The following is a 22,864-nucleotide window of genomic DNA, read 5'->3' on the forward strand; positions in this document are numbered from 1 at the left end:
TCAGTCTCTCATTTATCATGTCATATACAACTGTACAACTGTTATTACAAAAAATATCATTATTATAAAACACAAACATTCAATTTTATAAAACATATGAAAAAATAGTAGTAGAAATATTTTTGACCATATATAATAATAGGTTCTCTATTCTCTGAAAACTTGAATAAATATAGGATATAACAACAAAACTTGTAGTTACAAGATGTATTTTGGTTTGAACCAAACTTTACTACTTTTGTCTGTATTGAAAACATTTAAATTGAAAAGTTTTTAGGAGGGCGAATATTCCAGCTTTCATAGGTCAATGACCTTGCATACTCCCACATACAGAGTTGGATAGTACAGTAACTACTCCAAACTAAAAGTTAAGAGGTATGTATTCTACCTCTTACAATCTAAGGTGTTACAATAACAACATAATTAAAGAGGTGTAGTGGGCGTTAAAATGAGACGGAGGGCTTCATGTAACAAAAATACAAGAAAAATGCAGATTTAAAAAAAAAAATACCAAAATTATAGGCCTACAGCACATAATGATTGACCTAATTATTTTACCATTTCTGTGGTACATTCCTGTAAAGTTTACATTTATTATGTTCAAGGTTCAGTACTATATTATATATAATATCTATCAATTAAATTCATTCAAGACACCTAATTTTTACAAAGACATCAAAATATTATGTACATATGGCACTCAACTAGCCTAGTAAAATCATACAATGCTAAAATATTACATTTATTGGATGTGCATATAATAATAATAAAAAAAAAACAATTCATTTTTGCATGAATCATTTACTATTGAAATAAGAATGAATAAAACTGCCTATAATGTTTGAAATATACAACAAACCTGAGTCTACTAAATCACTATTGCCGACTAAAATTCCATCTTTTTCTACCACCGGAGCATTACCATTATTGTTCAGATCAGTGTGATTTCTGTCCTTGTAAACAACAAACTTTAACATGATGGCTTGTAACTCAAACAATTCTCGATTTGAACATGCATATGTACGAAGCTTATGGTACAGTTCAAAACATGTAAATCTTCGTTCCATTATGAAAATTCATCCCTGTGTGTCCCATAAATAATGGTTACAAGATACAGTTTTGAGTCACAAACGCATAGGCATACAGCCTTTTTGGGCTGACAAAACTTGTTGAAGAATTTCACTGTTTGTTGTTGTCTGGAATTTTGATAATTCGGTCAGAATTGCTTCAAAGTCGATGAAGAAAGATTTGTAAAATTTTACACAATATTTCATGAAAAACCTTTGACAAAACAATGAACTTGAATTAATCAAAAGAGCAAATAACTTGATAGAGAACGCCAAAGAAGCTTTAAAATCCTTGCTTTATTTCCCTCTACTTAAAATGAAAGTAGATCAAATTTAAGTTCTGAACTTTAGCAAAACATTGCAACTGGTAAGCACGCAAATGTAAAACCACCAACATCTATAACGTTCAGCAAAAGTTCAGCTGTAGTCTGGATGGCTTTTTATCGGAGTAGGGAGAAAAAATTGAATAGTCATATTTCAACGAGGTAATCCATCAAATGTAATATAAAGGGTTGGTATTGCATCTCTGGTAGTGATAAACTTTTCAACTGAACAGATGCTGTGCGTGTATGCAAGCTCGTGGGAATGAATAGAAGTCCTAGCTTTGTAACTCGGCAATCATCTGATGACTGGAGCAACCAACATGTGCATTAATTGAGAAGGTTTAATCAAGCAAGTAAAAATTACCATAGCTTCAACATCCACTCAGTCTACGATTATCTAATCTAGCATATGATTGGTCAATTTATGAGCCCTTGTTAAAGACTAATTGATGAGAAAAAAATCAAATAAAGTACCAATATTGAACTGGTCATTTATCATTACGTATGTAACAAGTGATTAATTATAAATGATAAGAATAGTATTATCTGATATGATGAAGGTTCCTCAAGTTAAAAGAAAACCATCTGCAGTGACTTCCTGTATACTACTCTTCTGTAAACTCCATCTCTTCTAATTTGTTAAAACTGTAGACAAGATCGTTAGAAAGATCACTTGAAATAAAAACAAATGATGTAACATGCGACCGCGTTCCAAAAAAAGAGAAAATAGTCTGTAGAAATTTCCTTTAGTAATCTTGAAATCAATATATTAGTGCAATTACAATACACAGATTTGACAAATAAATCACTATGTATACAGGTGGATCTTATGTAAATGTGTTCATTATCAGCTGCATGATGATTTTCTTATCTCAGCTCATCCAAGTTCAGTAACAATCTACCAAGCAGTCTACTTACGAACTAGGCTACACTGCTATTTCCAAAGTATTGCAACCCTATTGACTCAGCTTTACAAAAGTTTGAAGATCAAGGGCAATTTCAACAAGTGCTCAATTTGGTTGAGTGTATGGTAGTAACTAATCTAGGAGCTTAGTATGTGATGTTTATAAATCACCAGGTAAGCCACAGTGAAGGCATACCACAGCAATTAAACCACCAGGAAACACGCACCTCCTGCATTCTTAGGAACAAACTCAACTAGGAATACATTTTTACAGTATACACTCAATTTGAACTTAAATTTATGACATCATCAGACCTACGTCATTGTATAAACCTGGACTAATGTTCAACAGTTTATTCAACCAAAGGGAACAATAAACCTAATGAATCACTTTTAGGTACACCTGTCAGCTATGTAAATACAATGTTATATCAGGTATTTATTGGTGATATGAAATTAAAAATGACATTTAATGAGATTGTCATATTTTAAGAGCATTTCTAGGCAATAAAATAGTCATCAGGCATTACGTTATTTGTAACTTTATTATTTAACAATTTATGATTCAATATGAAGTCTGTCAGTAAATCTTAACATTTATTACATTAATTAATGTTTCCTAATCAATATAATTCAGAATGTAATTCCATCAATGCAAGGAAAAGCAGCTCCATCAGACTGGCGTCTTTTATGATTCTATCTTTTGAAATCAATCAACGGTACATAAGTATCTTTTATATTTACGGTCGAGACATTTTTGATTAAAACAGCAAAATTAACAATGAAAACAATACACAATACCTTTAATAAGCCGATATTAGCACAATTCTCTTTAGACTATAATTTGTTTGTATTGATAAATTATTAACACTCAGCACTTGTTATGTGGGATAGTGTCTAACTTTCTTTCCCAGCAATTGTGAGATAATAGAGAAGCAACAATACAATGTGTTTGTTTAAAATACCCTTAACAGGTATTTTCTTTTTTCCATTTTAATGTCATCTAAAGCTTGGTCTACAGTGTCAAACAAGTTAGAAAAAAAAAGTGTGATGTACCCAAATACGGTAGTGATATGCCCAATATGATGATGATATGACATCATGATGTCCATATATGGGCACATCATGATGTCTATATATGGGCACATCACATTTTTTTGTCAAATAAAGTTTGATAGTGTAGACAGAGCATAAGAAAAAATAGCAACATGCTGCTCATCTTTCAAGAAGTATGATTGATGACTCCGAAGATGAACCAAGAATTATTCTATTGATCAGTTAATAAGCGCCACAAGCAATGATCGTTGGAATGGCGCTAAAAATTGGAACAATTGATTGATTGAATTCTATCAAGATTTTATAAAACTGCCTTTTTCTACTGCAGGAATTTTTTTTGTTTTATCAATTTTTTATTTTCTTATAGTTTAATTCTCTAAATTCAACAAATTAAAAAAATACAATATTATCATAATTTTTGTTGTTTTTCTGTCTAATTTTTTTTTATTTGAGACTGTGCCTCTGATATAAAAGAGATATAATAAAGTTCAGTACATATATTGAATAGTGGTTATTGATCAAGACACGTCCGACAACCGAATTTGTCTGCATAAAGTTTGAAGTGGGTTAAGCTGGTTTGTCAGGAGGAAAAAGCTGTAAAAAGCCCCACAATGTTCAAAACTCAAGGGTCAAAGTCTTTATGCAATTTAATATCTAAAAAAGCTATAAAAGTCTTGCAGAACACCTGAGAAATATATATTTATGACCTTTTGTTTTAAATACTATTGGGGTTAAGGGTCTTATTACAAATGCTATAAATTATAGAAAAGCAATTGTGTGTTAATTTTAATAAATTTAACACTGAATCCTGAAAATTAAATCAGACTTAAATTTCAAATCACCAATTCTCATGTTGGGTATTCTAATTCATCCAGTGAATTGTAATTTTATTTTAATACTACTGTACCTCTGAATTGGAAGGTAAGTCATATGTAGTTATTAAATTTACATATATTCAGTTTGATATTCTCTTTGTTTTGCATCACTTGCAATCATTAGCTCCTATTTGAACTTCCTGATTTAATACCACACACTGACAGAATGCTAGCCTCATTCATCAAATAAATCATATTGAATCTGATATTTGATACTTCATTTCAATCAATAGCAACTTGTAATTAGTTTCAAGACAAGTAACTACTTAAATCAGGACAAGGAATGAAGATTTTTATTGCCTTACTCACAAGATATTAAACATGTAATTAGGCACATCAAATACTACATGCTAAGAAAAGGAATGTTAAGACGACCACCATAGAAGTACTGCTTTATTAAATTCTATTAAATACATAATAAAGAAAAAATTTACTATAAATAAAAAAAAAAATTACTCACCATCAAACTATTCTGTATTTTATTTACTATCAAACTAATATTACTTATTAGCAATAACCATGGAGAAATAATCCATGTTACATTATAACATACTATGATTGAATAATATCTACATTATGTTTTTTACACAAAGGATTATAAAAGCATTATAAATCTTTTTTTAAATAGAAAACTTCAAAATTGTTTTCTAATTAGAATATATTGAAAGATAGAGATTACTGTATGGTTAAAAATAGGACTGGGTTCATACAAAGCTATATTGTAACCAAGACAACATGATACAATGTTGATAGATTATTAGACTATTTCAAGCCATAGGCATTGTAGAATAGAGTATGTCATTTTCTCAAACTGCTCACCTTGGTAAAATGTCGATAATGTAGAACTACAGAATATTATTATCAAATCAGATTTTATTGGTTGAGTTTATGATGTACAATGTAAAACTTTGCTTTATTATTATATAAAATACATTTAAATCCTTACAAAATACCTAGTTTTTGTATTAATATCAAAAATAAAATATGGTGTATCAATGTTTTATATCAAAAACAAAATTCCTTAAAGGCACAATCCATTTTCGTCCCCAACAGACTAAACTTTAACCTTTCAATTTTATATCTCCTTTTATGGAACCTACAAAGAAAAGGCCAAGAATCAATAAAAAAAAACTGGTTGATAACAATCTTAAAGAGATTGAAAGGAATAAAGAAACCTACTACTTTGTGATATGTTTGGAATCTAGTGTATGTAACTCAGAAATATGTAGCACTAATACGTGCATTATCAATTTACCAAAACATCATCTTGTGTCTTTTGGGAACCCAGGTATAAAGCTAAAAGTAGGCTGGATCCTGAATAAGTAAGATCATGAAATAGCATGTACTGTATAAGTATTAAAACATTGATCATTAGTACCATAGCATTGGCATACAGTATTCCATTTGATTTTTTTTTACAAAATTATTTCTATTTGATAACAAATGTTAAATAATGACTTATGTTAAGCCCTGTCTACACTATCAAACTTTATGTGAACAAAAAAAAGTGATGTGCCCATATCTGGACATGATGATGTCATATCACTACCATATTTGGGAATATCACTATCATATTTGGGTACAGCACACTTTTTTTGTCAAACTAGTTTTAGTGTAGACAGAGCTTTAAGATTAAAGTCAAAATATGCCAATTTTAGAACAGAAACAAATATTCATTAAAAACATTACACAATCTATCCCTCTCAAATGAAATATTTTTCACATGCTCACACGTCCACACCAACACGCTCAATAATAAAAAAAGTACTGTATTTAACTTGTTCTACTTTTGAATATTAATTTTAAATACTGAAAATATTGTATTACATGTACTGATTTCTGTACAAATTACCAAGTATTAATGTCAATCAATCATTCAAAGAAACAGCATCTGGTCACTTTCCTGTTAATTGACAGTGGGCACAAATGAAGTTCGAAGTTCAAATAAATCATGTAAAATCTGTCAAATTTGTAATTAACAATTTATTTAATTTGGATGAAACATATATTACAAATGGAGTTGTTTTTAATTATACAATCGAACATTCACTGGGAACCTATAAATTGTATGACACTGTACACACACATAATATACACCTATTTTCTAAGAATTATTAATAATAGAATTGCTAATTATTAGCATGCATAAATCTTTTTACCAGATGTTGCAAAAGGTGAACTTGAAAAATGTAATTATATGGTACAGTTCTTTCAAGGAAATTACTTTACTTTATAATGTCACCTTGAATTTATAGAAGTACCTCCTCCAATTTATTGCAGACTGGTTAAAATGATGCTTTAAACTCTCTGTTTATAGTACAACAAGGTTCAAATAAAAATTTATTATGATATGCGCTATGGCGTATCCAAAGAGGGGGTACAAACTTCAGTGACCTTCAGAAAATGTGATACATAAAACTGATGTCATGCCCAGTTGATAAGTTGATAAAGTATAGTGAACATTTTCTATATAAATCCAAACACTGTACATTATAACCATTAAGGAACACCTTTAGGACCCAAGGAAGTGTCCCCTGGATAGGGATGAGCTATGGTGTTAAAACTCATATTTCTCCTTGATCATTTTGTGTGTCCCCTCAATAAGGTGTGTCTAAAATAGAGGGGTTCTACTATATGGTCATTTTTATTTTCTGCAATCTCTTTTAATAGATAATGTTGAAAAGTATTTAATTTATCTTTATACCAATTTTACTTATATATCTTTAATATCTAATTAAACACATACATTTCTAAAAATATTATTGTTGTTTTTTTAGTGAATTAGTATTGGAATCTGTTTAATTACTAAAACATATATTTGATCAAAAATACATTAATAGTTCTTTGACATGTAAGTGTACTGCAGTTGTTAAATACCACATACATACACTGCCAAAACAATTACCTCTCAACTATATCTTTGGTATGCCGGTAAAAATCAAACAACAACTTAATGAGAGTCATTACTTTAGAAATTACAGCAATTTGAATTATTTTTCAAAGTTAAAGTTCTGACTATGTACATATGATTTTGCATTACACCAATTTGTCATACAATAAATTTGTAAGTATGCAGTACTGATTTGCACTTAGGCCTACTTCTTGGTGGTCTGAAGTCTTTTAATGTTGTTTTTGGCAATAACATTTTCTATGGCTGGTCCTCTGAAACAAACTTTTCAATATTAATTTTCAATTCAGAAAAATTACTTTTTTTAATGGTTAAATGTATCACAAAAGTTGAAAATAAACTGAATTAGTATTTTATTTTTATGTATCTATATTCACCTTAAATTCTTTTAAATAAAGATATATATATATTTAAATGATCCTAAATAGTGACCAAACTACTAAACAAAATGTTAAAATCCTGTCTACTTTCATACACAATCCAGTTTTCTTCTTATTTAATTTTTTTTTTATAGAAAAGTACCCTAACAAGAAAATGTAATGTGTCATATTTTCAAAACCAAATCTCATAATCCATCAACACAAATTGATAAATCTTAATGTATAAAAAAATGTTATTCACTGAAGACAGCAGGTGTAAAGTAGAAAGGTCATATGTCAAAGTTCATTTTTGCATTCATGAAGTCTCAAAAAAGAAATTCAACAATTATTTTTCTGAAACACGAAAAAAAAGAATTTTATTTCAATCAAGAATTTGAATGGCAAACAATGTTTTTGGAAATAAAATAACTTTCGATATAAATGTATACATTCAAATTACAATGATAGAATCAAATTTAAATGGATAACATTCAAAACTGCTCAAAATCAATTTGCAAACTTCAAAAGAAAGCCGCCTATGAAAAGACATTTCCATTAAGAGTGAACAATAAATATTATTAAGTGTAAGTAGGTTTATTTGTAACCTTTAAGACATTACTATGGTGGTGTGATAAATACATTCAATATTTAACATTTTCTGTACTTTATATAGTTGACATAAGATCATTAAATAAGATGAACACAAAAGCATGAATAATGTTATGCTCCGGATATAGCTGAACAGATCTTAATCATCATTATGATGTACTTTAATGGTTAAAATTCACAGATATTGCAACAATATTCTACAGAACAGTAGGTAATAGGTACCGTTTCTACAGTATTTATTATTTTATAACCCGTGGGTCATCACAAAAAGAGAACGAATGATGTTATGAGAAAGTTGGCTTTCTTTAGGACCTCATTTGTTTGAATGTGAAGGAAAAGGTGTATAAAGAGAGGAAAATAGTAGTGAAAGTACATTAGTATGGATCTAAATGCAAGTGCTTGTTTACTATACCATACAAGCAAGATTTACTGGAATAATATAATTAAAAATAGTGTAGGAAGATTAAACACTTGTCTGGTACGGTAGGCCACAACTGGCCATTAAATTAAAATGTTTTGTCAATTGTATTGATAAAATTCAATACATTGATATATTTGTATTTAAATTTCATATATCAGTATGCATAGGATGTGGTACCTCATTTCTTTAATTGTCTGAAATTTATTTCTAAGTTGGAAGAACACGGATTGCATATATACAGTAGGCCTACGAATATTTTTCTATATTTTCTTATTTACGGTATACAGATTAAATTTGAAACCACACATGAATCAAACGATGGTGATTTTTCTTTTCATTTTAGACATAACTTGAAAGAAAAATGACTTATGTTTTTTTAGTTGTGATTCTTTTTTTTAACCAAGTAAAATTTATTACCAACATGTCATTCAATCACAATAGTTTGGGTTTTATTACACAAAAAGTTTCACTCTTCAAAACAACATATATTGTATATAGCTTTGGTGATACAATAGTTTTGAACTAGTTCCGTATGAACCTAGAGATGGTACCTATAGTTATCTACTGTATTAAATCATACAATTTTTCTATTTCAATGACATGGCTAGACTTGTACAGTTCACTGTGATAGTTACTAACCATTTAAAAAATGTGTCAATATACAGCTTGGAGGGAGTCAGAAGCTCCTTTCACACAGAGCTGTAAGACGGTAATATTGCGGTTTCCGTTAGACCACCTCAGGACCTAGTAAAATTGCGGTAATATTACCGTCACGGTCGTAAGCCTGATCTGTGTGAAAGAGTCCATAGAGAAAGAAATAGGTTTGGGAACAAATGGAAGTTTTACTTTTAGGGAGTAATTTGCTGTGCTTCGGGTGAAACTGAAGGTCTATGCAGAAAAAAAATTATAACAAATTACACTCATATTTTTTATAGTACTGAAATGGTAATTAACCTATTTACGTGATATAAATCTCATCTATAATACAGTGACATAAATAAACTAAGTTAGATCAAGCTGTTAAGAAATTATAACACACACCAAAGAAATCAATCACATTCAATTTAGATATTCTGAAATTACAATAACATCATGAGGAATTGGATAAGTTTTTAAAATGATTGTTAATAATGTTTAAAGTAGGCTAGTTGAAAAATAAAGGTATGATAAATTACTCTCTCATTACACGAGGAAAAAACACAAACCTGAAACCTCAAGTGAACTTTCATTATTCAAAATTCTTAACAATATTTTATTTGCTTAGTCTCAGTAGAACAAAACGCCATAAAAATTAATAACTTATGGTTATAAACAGAAGAGTTATTATTGAGTCAATACAATAAAATATAAGGGTACATATGGTTGTTCAAGGGAAAACCATATAAAGCTAGCACAAAGTTCTTTTTTTTACACAAATTTCATATACACTACAAAGTTATGAACAACTAAAATCAAAAAGCCCACTGGAGAAATAATAAACAATGTAAAAAGAAATAAAATGCATGACAAATCCTAGTCTACATGGCTTCACCTTTCAATTCAACCTAAAACTGATCTATATTGCATTCATAGGCATATATAAATAATAAATATTTAAACTTTCATGATTAAATAGTAGGGTAATCTAATTATATAAAAAAACTTCTATGATGCTTCAAACAACATTGAACTATACCTTTTTTAGTCTTCTCAACGGCAAGCATTTGTGAAACGTGGTCCACATAACAACAAGAACACAATGGCCACTCACATTGCCCAGATTTCAACATTATGTCAAATAATAAATCTTGAGAAATTAAAACTCTCACTGACTTGCTTTTGGTTTATAAACTTAGCCACAATGTCGGAGATTTTTCCTGAAATATGTTTCAATGATGGACTTATCAGGTACCTTGAATGGTACTAATTCACTTCAAACTGTTTTTAGTTTTGAACAAAAAGAAAATCACTGAAGCAAGGGAATATTATGTTTAGAAGTAATTCTAAAGGCAAAACTCAACAAAGATCATTGTAACAAAAGGATTCATAGAGCATAATATAAGAAGATGAGCAGGTATTAAAATAACAACAGTGTAAAAACCTGAAGGTGGCATGTATACAATTTTAACCCTAGTGTATGGAATAATTATGGAATTTTATGTTACACAAAGTATTTATTATTGAATAGAGTAAACCAACCATTTGGCATGTTTCAGTTTAAAATTAACATTTTCAATAAACTTTATAAATTTGATTGACAGAGGTTTAGCCAATTTGTGAATAACATATTGAAGACAAAGCTTATTTGCACCAGAGGAATGTTAAATAATGTAATATATCTAAATATAGATATGAAATAAACACAAATATCATAAACAAACACTCCTACAATTTCAGTTATTGAATCTTAATCTGTCTATTTTGAACAAACTTCTTAAATGTCTCCTTATTGATTTTTTTTCTTCAAATTTGGTCATCTTGTTAATTCAGCGGCCATGCTTACTAATCCCCATAAATATGTTAATTATCCTTCAGCTTTTAGAAAATGTAACAAGAAATAAACAAAAGGGAGAAGTTAAAATTGATATGATGGGAAATCAATGAGTTAATTTGAGCGCTAATGGGATCATTTTAACAAGGAAAAATTCAAACTGTATGTAACAAACAACTTAATCTCTCGCTAATCAACTAAAGCCCTTAATCCTACATGATTAAATCCTTTAAACTTAACACAAGACAAATAAAACAAATTTTTAAGTGAACAAATTGTCATTCTCATCATTGCTAATTGTAAACATGGTTGACCTTACAATGATCTTTTCTTTTTACAAGAGACAGTATGATTTATAGTTTTTAGAAAGCATATGTTTCATCAAGCAAGTTTTGGCATTTCTTTGGCACTTTCCATTTTTTTCTGTTGTTGATTTATGTGATTCTGAAGCTGAAACTTTGCTTATGGTATCATTTTATTCCATAAGGATTCAATTTGTAAGCAAAAGTTCAAAACTGCAAGTTCAAAATTCAATTTGTGAAAATATATCAAAATAATAATAAAAGTTGTTCATGAAGAAATCGTCAAATAGGAGTCTTTTATAAATTATATATTAAGTATAACAAACCGATTCTGTAGCTGAAACTCTGCTTATATGGTATCATTTTATTCCATAAGGATTCAATTTGTAAGCAAAAGTTCAAATTGCAAGTTCAAAATTCAATTTGTGAAAATATATCAAAATAATAATAAAAGTTGTTCATGAAGAAATTGTCAAATAGGAATCTTTTTATATTTTAAGTATAATAAACCAATTCTGTAGCTGAAACTCTGCTTATATGGTATCATTTTATTCCATAAGGATTCAATTTGTAAGCAAAAGTTCAAAATTCAATTTGTGAAAATATATCAAAATAATTGTTGATGAAGAAATCGTCAAATAGGAATCTTTTTATATTTTAAGTATAATAAACCTTGCATTGTATAAAGTATACTTTGTAAATCAAATAATAGTAGTAGAAACTAATCTTTGGGCCAACCTGTATTGAGGGATAAATAAAATAAATAAAGGGACACTTTGTTGGGTCCTAAAGGTGTCCACTTCCTCTAAATATTAATGGCAACATTTAAAAAATGTATCTATTATAATTACAAAATCAAGGCCACATTCCTACAGTACTATGAGAATTATTTGTTTACATATCTCATTTTAATTGATTTTATGCTCCATCTAAACTTCTTTTGTTTTTCAGATAATACAGTCCTTTCACCAGATCAGTCAATGATCATCACCAGGTAGATGTATGACACTACCTTAAAAACTTACCTGGAGATAACCTTGATCAAACTAATATTGAGGGCAGTATTGAGATTATAGAATTTCATAGAAATATATAACTGGACAATTTAATAGTATTAACCATGAATATCAATTACTATATTGATTTGTTATTAATAATGGTGATAATTTGTACTTATAATGTGTTATATTGGAGACACCCTTTTTATCATGTGTAAACAGGTTTAGACTTACTATAAAAATTAATTTTATATAATTAATCAAAAGGCAAAATTAATGAAAAGAAGACAATGCTGTGGGTATCAATCAAGTCTTTTATATTTATGTTTTTTATTATGCTTCTTGGATCTACCTCCATTTCTTGGAGTGTGCCACTGTAATAGGTGTAGTGGTCAAATAGATACTTAATTAATAATAAATAATTAATAATAAATAAAAATAATGAATAGAGTAGTTTAAAAACTAGCTTTTCAGATATCGTTACTGCATCCAATCAAAGTAAAAAATGTCTCAATATAATTGATGAAAATGAAATAACATAGAATTTCTTATTTTAAAAATCACCTAAATAATATACATCACCATTTAGATAATATACGACATACAGTAAATTGATTTAGTATATCTTCAGATTGACAGAAAATATTCATACAATTTTGTAAATAAAAATGTATGACAACAGTAATATTGAAACTGTATTTGTACTTACCACAAAATTTCAACATTGTTGTGATTTGACTTGTACAGTGGTTCATTAAACACATTCCAAATGTCTTCAACATCAAACAATTCTCAAAATACTATCATTTCATGTTCCATATTCAAGAAACACAGTGAACTTTCAAAATATATCCATTAAATAAACCACTCTATAGTTATTCCATGTTCAAAAATCATCGGAACAAAGCCGTGTAACTGGTCATCATCTCACTTGGTTTGTAAAGTTTTGGACACGATTTTTGTGATACCATCAGATGAAGTTGAAGGACAATAGTTAATGAGCGGGATGCTACAGAAATCTTCAAAAGCATGAACAAGCAGGCGGCTCTTTCAATTACCGTCTATCGCTGATGCGTATTAAACATCAAAGAGCATGAGAAAATACAGTCACCTCTCATGGGCTTTTAAAAATCAGTTGAGAATATAATAATGAACTTACACAGAGATAATAGTTTTTAAATTGAGAAGGTTACCTTTTGGTAGTATGGCTATTGTTGTTGCTCGTCCACAATAGAATTCTATTCAAAAGTATATGCAATTATTTAAAATTAGTATTTAAAATTATCATGGGAATCACCTTTTATTAATACACATTTTCTGTAAAAACCGGATACAAGATAAAAGTTACTATTTAAAAAATATGTTCCAAATCCTAATCTTCAGGCAAGTTAGTCAAGATTATCAAAGTAAACCTCTGACGATTGAATCCATGCTTCAACAGTGAAGGAATGCATTTATCAAACCATATCAAACTGGATGGTTTACATTAATCCAATCCTACTCAAACAAATGACCAAGTCTCTTCTTCAGATGAAAAAATTATTCAGAAAAAAAATACACAGAACATTAATAATCACAAGATATACATTTATCTGCTCTCATAAATAAATGCACACGTAGACCAGTAGCCGTGTAAATGTCAAATGACTGACTAGCCTGTTTCCATTGATCTCCATCTGCCCAATCAGGCTTGGATTAGTTACGCATGAGTGAGTACTCTCCAGATGTCATGAATACATGAGATAGCCTAGGGGGATGGGATCATTCCTAATCTGTGAGCTTACTTAAACATGGGGTGACTCTACCGAAAAGACTTGTTGAGTCAATGTGTAACAATTAAGTTTTTGTTAAGATGAATGGTATATGAATAATAAGTAATTGGAAGAAATCAGCTGTACTGTAGGCCTACTGAAAAATTAAGTAATGTCAGCTGTCTATGGCCATGGAGTTTATTGCTACATATGACTCCAGGCTTCTTGGAACAAAAAACTGTACCATTGTGATACATAATTATCCATAATTGGCATTCTTTAACAGTAAATGTCATCAATTTTTTTTTTTAGTTTTTCAATAAAATCTTCTATGTTGAAACCTAATATAAGTAACAAGAGATGGTAAATAGAGCAACCTTGTAACACTTTCTCTTAAGGGTACGAATAAATCTACTATTAAAATCAATTATGAAATACAAAAACGTCAAAACCTGTTGCTATTTTAGTTTTAAACTCATTGTTCTTCAATTTTTGTTTGTATTATCATGGAGGTATACTTCCATGGTATTCTATTTTGAACCACACTGTAGGACATGGTAGAGTTAATTCAATTTAAATATCAACTTATTTTTTCCGAAAATTTTAAATTAATTTGTTACTATAATAAATGTAAAAATGTATTTGCATTGTATAGCATTTTCAACAGCCAAGTTAGAATAAATAATACAAAACATATTCCATAATTGCTACAATAATTTGAGCTACACATTGATATTCAATACTGTCATTGATAAAGAAATGAACATGCAGAGTCAATATAATTATACAAAACATCAATGAATAAAGTCAATATTAACCACTTGTTTTCCCACGGAATTTAATCTTATACTTACATATCAACCGTAAATAAATTATTCAGAAATATATATATGTGTATAAATACAGTAAGGCCCAGTGGTATAATGGTTAGGATATCTGCATATCAAGCAGAAGGTTCCGAGTTCAAATCTGTGATGTTTATATATATATATGTATAAAGCTATTTATGTGTTTCTCCAAATCTTAAATATCCACTGTCTTTAAAAATTTAATTATTTATATTTTGAATGATAAACTGAGAGAAAAAATGCATCAAAAACAAAGCCTTTTTGTTAAATATTTGAGATGAAAATAATGTAGAGTTTGATTACAGAATATGCAATTACAACACTAGTCACTAAGATTATGTTGCGATACATAACAAGGAGCCATTGAGGGAGCCAGACATATTGACGGTAGACAAACCAAATGATGTCATAAACGCTCTGTTGTTTTTCAGCCCATTATATTTCTATAAAGGGTCTGAGAATAAGTTTCTACCCATTAATCTCAATCAACGTTTCACTCAAAACTATTATTACTGTGCGGTTGGTAAATTACGAGGTAAAAATGAATTTAATATAATTTTTTTCATTTCTATAATTAATTATGAAATACTTAATCTGTAAAATAAATTTTTAAAAACCCTATTTTAGATTTAAATAAGATCAGAAGTTTTGTTCTAAAGTAAGGAAAGATGGTTTTTGAATAGTTAACAATAATCATATTCTAATATGGTTTTTGATAATATTATAGTTAATAATTATTCTGTATCACCACATCTGTTTATCTTGCCTTCAACAATATTTACAAATACAATATCATCAATGCTGCAGCAGGGAGCCATTCTCATAAAATGTAACACGTTGAGTTAATTGATTGTCAATCTAAATTAAATGCTAATTGTTCTAATTACACACAAATTATCATTTAAATAAATCTATTCTGTATCTATTTCTCTACATGTTTATTTTACCTCCAAAAATATTTTCATTTGCAAGAAATATGATTTGTAAATCGGTGATGCGCACACAGGTGTAATGAGATGGTTGTGTCAATCACGGATTTGTTATCTTAGTTTTCATGCTTGAATGGTTGCAAAAAGGAAACAGAATTTGTCCTCAAAACAGTTACGATAAATCAAGCATAAATAAATAATTAAAAATATGAAACAAAAATAATTGAAAAATGAATTGCATTTCAGTTACAATGTTGATGCTGCACTGAATTTGTTTGTATTCTCCTCAAATCAGGTCTTTGACATAATTATCTTCTATTAAGTATCTGGGTTCCTTAACCTGTCATAAACAGGTATATAACTATATGTATATGAACTAAACCAATTCTATCAATTATTCTTTAAATAAAAGACTACAGCCTAGTATATTTAATAATTATTTTACTACACAAATGTATGAAAAAAAAACTATACAAAATTAGGCGTTTAGCAAAATGCAGAGGGCATGCTATTTAATATTTCAGCTCCTAATATTCAAGATTTTATTATATTCACTAAGCTTTTGTGATGTAATTTGAAATTTAGCAAAAAAAACACTGGAGTAGGAAAAAAAAAGCCAACACCTGAAGCATACAGGAAATATTTTTGATCAATATTAATTATAATATGCAACAATTTTAACAGAGTTACCGTCAACACAAAAAATCATCAATAACTTAAAATATTATGGTGTAACTGCCATTGCTATTGCATAGAATAGCAGCACCAAGCCTAGACATTTAACACAACCACACACCATATTACAATTTGAATGAAATTTAATTTACTTACAATTTGATAAAGCTTCAACACTCTCCTTAAACCTAAGAAACTGTAAAAATAATATTAATATAGTGTTCTTCTCTTCTTCCAGTCAAATTGTTTGCGTATTTTTATTAGTTACACAACTACCTGAGGCAGCACGTACTTAGACTATTTCCTCACATTAGGTTTATAGCTTCAGGATGGCTTTTCACACCACATCGTTTATTTTTCTAGTTGTCACCCTTTCTGATAGGGTTAATCTCACTCAGATCTGTGTACAGTTTGCATCTACAGTTCAACCTTTCTATTTGCTATTGTAGTCGGTGAAATATACAACTATTGATCTGAGTCTACTGAAATTGTAATGCAAAATCAAGTACTGTAGATGTAAATGTATTTCTGTTGCACATTGAACAATAAAAATCGTTTTAAGGCATTACGTACACGAGGTATTGCAAATTAAAACTACATACTTCTCTTTTACGTAAAATGTCCTTATGTACAGTCAGTGTTTGCATGGACTAGTTTGAGATTATGATATACGATATCTAAAGTATTTCTTCATTCAAGATTTTTAGTCATTTTATTTGAAATTTGTAAAAATTAAACATCACCATTAGGCCTAATAGGCTCTAATGGTATAGTTTACAATTCACTACAAGACAAATAAATGTTACGTCTAATTAAACTAAATCAAAACCGTCACTGACAACTCAATCCTCACCTCAATTCTAATGAAATAAATAAATAAATAAATGTACAAATACCAATAGTAAGGACATTTTTTACATAAAAAAATGGTATTATTAAATTTTGTTCCAACTACTAAAAACATGAAAATATAGATATCATATGTAATACAATATAATAACTAAATATTTTTAATAGCACCTGATAATGATATTGGATGTATCGTGACAATCACGTCAATAAAAAAAAATCTTAGAATTTATAGGAGTTGAACTTATCACCCAATTGTATAAAGCAAGAACGCTCTTGCCTAACAAATCAATTGATTTGACGCCAAGCTTTCATTTTCATTCTCAGTTCTTTAGTCTGTAAGCACTCACTTTATGAATCAAGCTGTATAATTACCATAATAAATTTTGTATCATTTGATAAATTTTTATTCCTTATTTATTACCGTCGTCTATTTGCACGCTTTTTATTCACATGTTTTATTTTTTAAATCTTTTATGGGAAAAGAGAAGGAAATGAATTCTGTATCTATTGATAAATTTCAAAGGATTAGTATAGAAAATGTGTTTGTTATGCTTTATATTAAAAATAGAAAATGACTGCTAATATATGTTGAGCAATCACAGACCGATTCACGGTCAATCAAAGTGTAAAATGCATTGATTGAGGCGTCACTAATAACAATTCAAACCAAACAGATTTTCCGCGCTGTTTCCTTTGAAAGGGCTCTTGCTAATAAACGTGAAACTGAACCCTTGTATTCAGGTTCAACCTCTTTGTGACTGTAAACCATGTAAACAAAAGCATGGGGATGGGAAAAGTGGAGTGCGTTTGACTCCCAGAGAACTGTATTTATCAGACAGGTGACGAACCAGTGGTAGTGCCTATGAGAACCACAGAGAAACATGGATATTGACACCCTCGTCAAATGTCCCACGACCCTATGATCAATATTACAGTTCTTACTACTGTACTGATACAACAGGTGTATCCCAGACATAAGCCCACCCTCATGAATGTATGCCTACTATCAGATTTAAGCCCACTATCATACTTTATAACCACAGTATGCAGAACAATTGATTTTTAACAAAATAATGACATTTTGGCTTTAATGAAATGGTCATTATAAATTGCTAATGATAAATATCATTATTTGAAATTCTAGAGGGTGCTATACAGTTTTTGTAATTAAACATTATAAATAATACACAAGAGAGCTTAGCAACACCAAAGTACACCAATTTTAAGACCTAAAAAGGTTTACTTTATGAACAAATACAAAATATCCAGTCTTTGTTTATTTACCAATAAAAATTGATTACATAACTTTGCAATTAGTAATTAATCCTAGATTATTATTCATTGATATTAATCTTCATAAAAAATCAATTATAACAAAAGTAATAGAATTTAAAAGCTGTAAAATGTAACATATGTGTTATCCCACTATCATCACACATTGTAACAATTTTATCTTTGTGTTATGCACTCTTTTCATAGTTGGAGAGAAGTGCTATTAACAAAATCTATTGTTAAAGCCTTGATCTATCCTCTTATAATCCCTGTATTGGAGATGTAAGTTAACTGTTAATTTATTGATGATTTAATCCAACCGCTTGATCTGGACAATAGTACATGGAAGACAAACATGTATGCACTGTGATAACAATATCTAACTTTCAATAGATGGACATCGTCCACCAGCCAAGAAATTGATTACTTCACAAATGTTTCCATGTTAATACTGTTTAGATGTAAAGATACTTGGAATAGGATTTTTTTTATGAGCTTTTGTAAACAGTAATTTGTAATAAATGATTACCGTTTTTAATCCTATAGTCAAGTCGATATTTTATGTACATATAATTATACTATAAAATTGGAAAATAACCACGATTTTATTATATTATAGGCCAATATATCATTATGTATCAACTAAATGATATAAAACAAAGTAAAGTTGATACTCTCCAAAATACCGCTATGTACTACTTATACTGTACCTAGTAATTTACACTGTAAATTACTTGGCACTCAGATACTTCGCAAAATAAATATAGTATCAGAGGGCGTGATATATAATATTTTAGCAAATATTGAAACTATAAAGATTTTAATACAGTAAGCTTTTAATTTGTGACATCATCACTATATCAATTTTCCTGAAAATATATAGGCATCATCTTTATACAACTATTTGCAAAAAAAAAAAAAAAATAATAATCAGGATGTAAAAAAGAAAAAAAGATAAAATTAAATTTTTTTTTTTTCTCCCCAAAATAAACGCTTCTGTTGTACATTGTTGTACAACAACAATAAGCTAACTTAACAACTGAACTGGTAGCTATAATAAAATAAAACCTAAAGTATTAGGCTAAATTAAGAGGTGGGATTGAGCCAATAGGCAAGATTGGTAATCAAAGAAGATGATACATTATTAATGAGTTCTTAATTCAACTTTTGTGATAACACAATTTAATGAATTGTCTGTCTTTCAGTTTATTTGGATAAAATAGTTATTCAATTAAATTGCGATCAGACAATAACAAAGTTGTAGATAACAAGATAAAGTAGTTGTAACTGACCCATTATTTAATTTAAGTTTAAGGATATACTTCAGTTTAAAAATAAACAAGTAAATTTGTGTAGAATGTCACTTTATTACACTTATCTCTATTTCCATTGCACCCCCTGAATATGAATTTATTTATTTGTCAAAAATTTTATTCTATTTTTTTTTTTAGAGAGGGTAAGGTGATGGCGGGTAGTTGTGAAGTTACAGTGCAGTACAGTATGTAGTATTATATAACACCTAAATAAATTCCTGTCATTTGATTGGACGATTGTGGGTCACATGGCGTGCAATAGTACGCACTATTAAACGATCGTTTAATAGTACTTTTTTAAACATTTTGTGTACGAAAAAAAAAACGTTTCGCGGATGAAAAAAAATTTAGAATACAAAAATTACATTGAAATACAACAGCGCCACCTGTCGTCCTGCCTCTGTTTGTAAACACCACCGCGAGATATGCAAAAGCAGCAGATTTTTGTGTACGATTTGGAGATATATATGTACTAATTTCATTCAAAAAGGCATTTAAATTAGCTTTAGATCGTTTTTAGGATTTTGATTACTTAATGGGGACATCCCTACAAGACGTGGAATCGTTGGAAAAACCATAATTAGTCAAGATAAGTTCCAATTGTCTGTCGAAGTTTTGCCTTTCTGCCAATCTAGTACTACTACACTAGGTCTAGCCTAGCTAGGCCTGTTAGTATAGGCTAGGCCTGTTAGTATAGGCTAGGCCTAGCCTAGGCGTTTTAGCCTTGCTAAGCATAGGATTATTTGGTTGTTTGTTGACATAATTAACACTAAAGTAGGTGTGTTTATAAAATCCATATAAATATAACATTAACATTTAATATTATAATATTACTGTTTTAATCAATCTGAATGAAATGTAGGCCTCTTGGCTAGGGCTACCTTATATTTGATTCAAATGACAGGAATCTATTTAGATGTTATATAAAACAAATAATGAATGTTTAATATTCGTGTAATGGTACAAATAATGGCATTTGGTGAATGATGAAAGGTTACATCAACTCGGCGTTGCCTCGTTGATATAACCTTTCATCATTCACCTCATGCCATTATTTGTACCATTACACTCATAAACATTCATTATTTGTATACTACTGTACACAATAAACAAATAGACACCGACATACATTTTTATCACCAAATTTTCGTGAATTACTATTAAAAGACCTTAATAAATGAAGTCATTCTGTAAATATTGCAAAAATATTTCAGATTAAGTGTTTAAACCACTGTCCCCTAGGTCTCAATTATGAAAAGATGTTTAATATTATTTGAAAAGTCATTCTGTAAATATGGCTAAAATATTCCTGCCCACTGTCCCCGAGGTCCTGCATTCTTCACAGGTATATCTTATTGTGAATGCCCAGTGAAACTGAACACCTCCGCAAATAAACTTCACTTTTCTTACATTGTTGACACTCTGGTAGCTTGGAAATCTTTACCTGAGGTCCACCAACTGCAAACAGATGAATGTGTGAACAAACGAACACGCGAGGTCTTGCAAGAAAACGAGTTTCATTTTTATTTTAATATAAATAATAAGATTTTGAATATTGTTGTAAATAAGTTGTAAAAGTTAATTTATTTTTCAAATTAACTTCTTAATGTCTTCTTATTTAACTTCATGTTAAAAATTTACTAGAAAACATGCAAAAGTATTAATAAATAATATAATATATAAAATATAAAAAATTAATATTTAAAAATTTCAAAATCATACTTTATTCTTCAAAAGGATTAATAATAATAATAATAACTGGTACTTGATATAGCGCATTATGCTGAAAGCCTCAATGCGCTTTACAAAGACAGAAAATTTTGAAAAATTACAAATTAAAAAGGTGGGTTTTGAGGAGAGATTTGAAGACACTGGTGGAAGTAGCCTGACGGATTTCAATAGGCAACGCATTCCATAGAGAAACGGATGCCGAAGAAAATGAACGATTTCCATAAAACTTAGTGGAGGGATGAAATATATGGGCAAGAAGAGACTCAGATCTAGATCTCAGAGACCGCTTAGGAACATAAGGTTGAATAAGTTCAGAAATGAACTTAGATGAAGAATTATGAAGAGCTTTGAAAACAAAGAGCAGGATCTTGAATGTAATTCTTTGTGTTACCGGAAGCCAGTGAAGCTGTCTCAGCACAGGTGTGATATGTTGCCTTATGGGGCTTTGAACGACCAATCGGGCAGCTGTGTTCTGTCGGTTTAAACCTTTAAACACACTGTACTTCTATTACTATTCAACTTGGCTTCATAAGATTCGGGTAAAAAGAGGTGCGGCGGTGGCAGCCTTACAATACCCACGAGTGGCAAGGAGCACGGTTTCACTTGCATTGCATATTTACACCATCTAATTCAGGTCAACCACGATCAATAAGACAAACATGTGTATAGGCTGGCACATGTTTTGTTGAATCTTGTCTTAACTTGGTACTCGGTAGTTAGCAACGTCAATTAATAAGTTTTTGTACATGATATTTGACACCCTATACAACCAATCCTTTTATGAAAAGCTAACACTATGAAATACTATACTAAAATTAGAAATATAAAGATTTAGATGAAAACTAAATTTCTTTTTAACCGATTCACTCCTATATAAGCGCTTAATTAGTATCAATTATGAATTCAATTTTTTAATATCATAATTATTAAATATGAATTTCCTCATATTAAAATGATTTATTCGTATCAAACAAATGCTTTTGAAAGTTAGGTTGACTATCATTGTTTGTAGAAGGTTACCCTGATAGCATGACAACCTAAGGCTCATCATGTGACATGAATGTGCACAAATTTGTAAACTGTTTTGGTAACCGTGACAATTATTGCATAAACATTTTCAAACATGTCTTTTGAACATCATACAGTATCATTCTCAAATCCAGGAATTTGAAATAGACATCCTCTACAACCTCAGGGCCTA

At 29.5% G+C, this 22,864-nt stretch overlaps 1 protein-coding gene across 3 annotated transcripts in view; it reads right to left on the bottom strand.

Moving 5' to 3' along the window:
• Nucleotides 1-22,864, bottom strand: part of LOC144841060 (uncharacterized) — a 36,785-nt gene that overhangs the window by 9,549 nt on the left and 4,372 nt on the right. The window contains exon 1 of one of the 3 annotated variants that reach the window (XM_078697239.1): nt 860-1,242. The exons of 1 other annotated variant lie outside the window; for it this stretch is intronic. In XM_078697239.1, coding sequence (XP_078553365.1) covers nt 860-1,067 — 208 coding nt within the window. In that variant the 5' untranslated portion in view covers nt 1,068-1,242. Of the gene's footprint in view, nt 1-859; nt 1,243-10,197; nt 10,460-22,864 lie in introns of those variants that run through there. One more of the 3 variants, XM_078697254.1, reaches the window with a different exon arrangement.

Source organism: Antedon bifida, chromosome 1 (assembly GCF_963402885.1).
Source record: "Antedon bifida chromosome 1, ecAntBifi1.1, whole genome shotgun sequence".
Lineage (NCBI taxonomy): Eukaryota > Metazoa > Echinodermata > Crinoidea > Comatulida > Antedonidae > Antedon > Antedon bifida.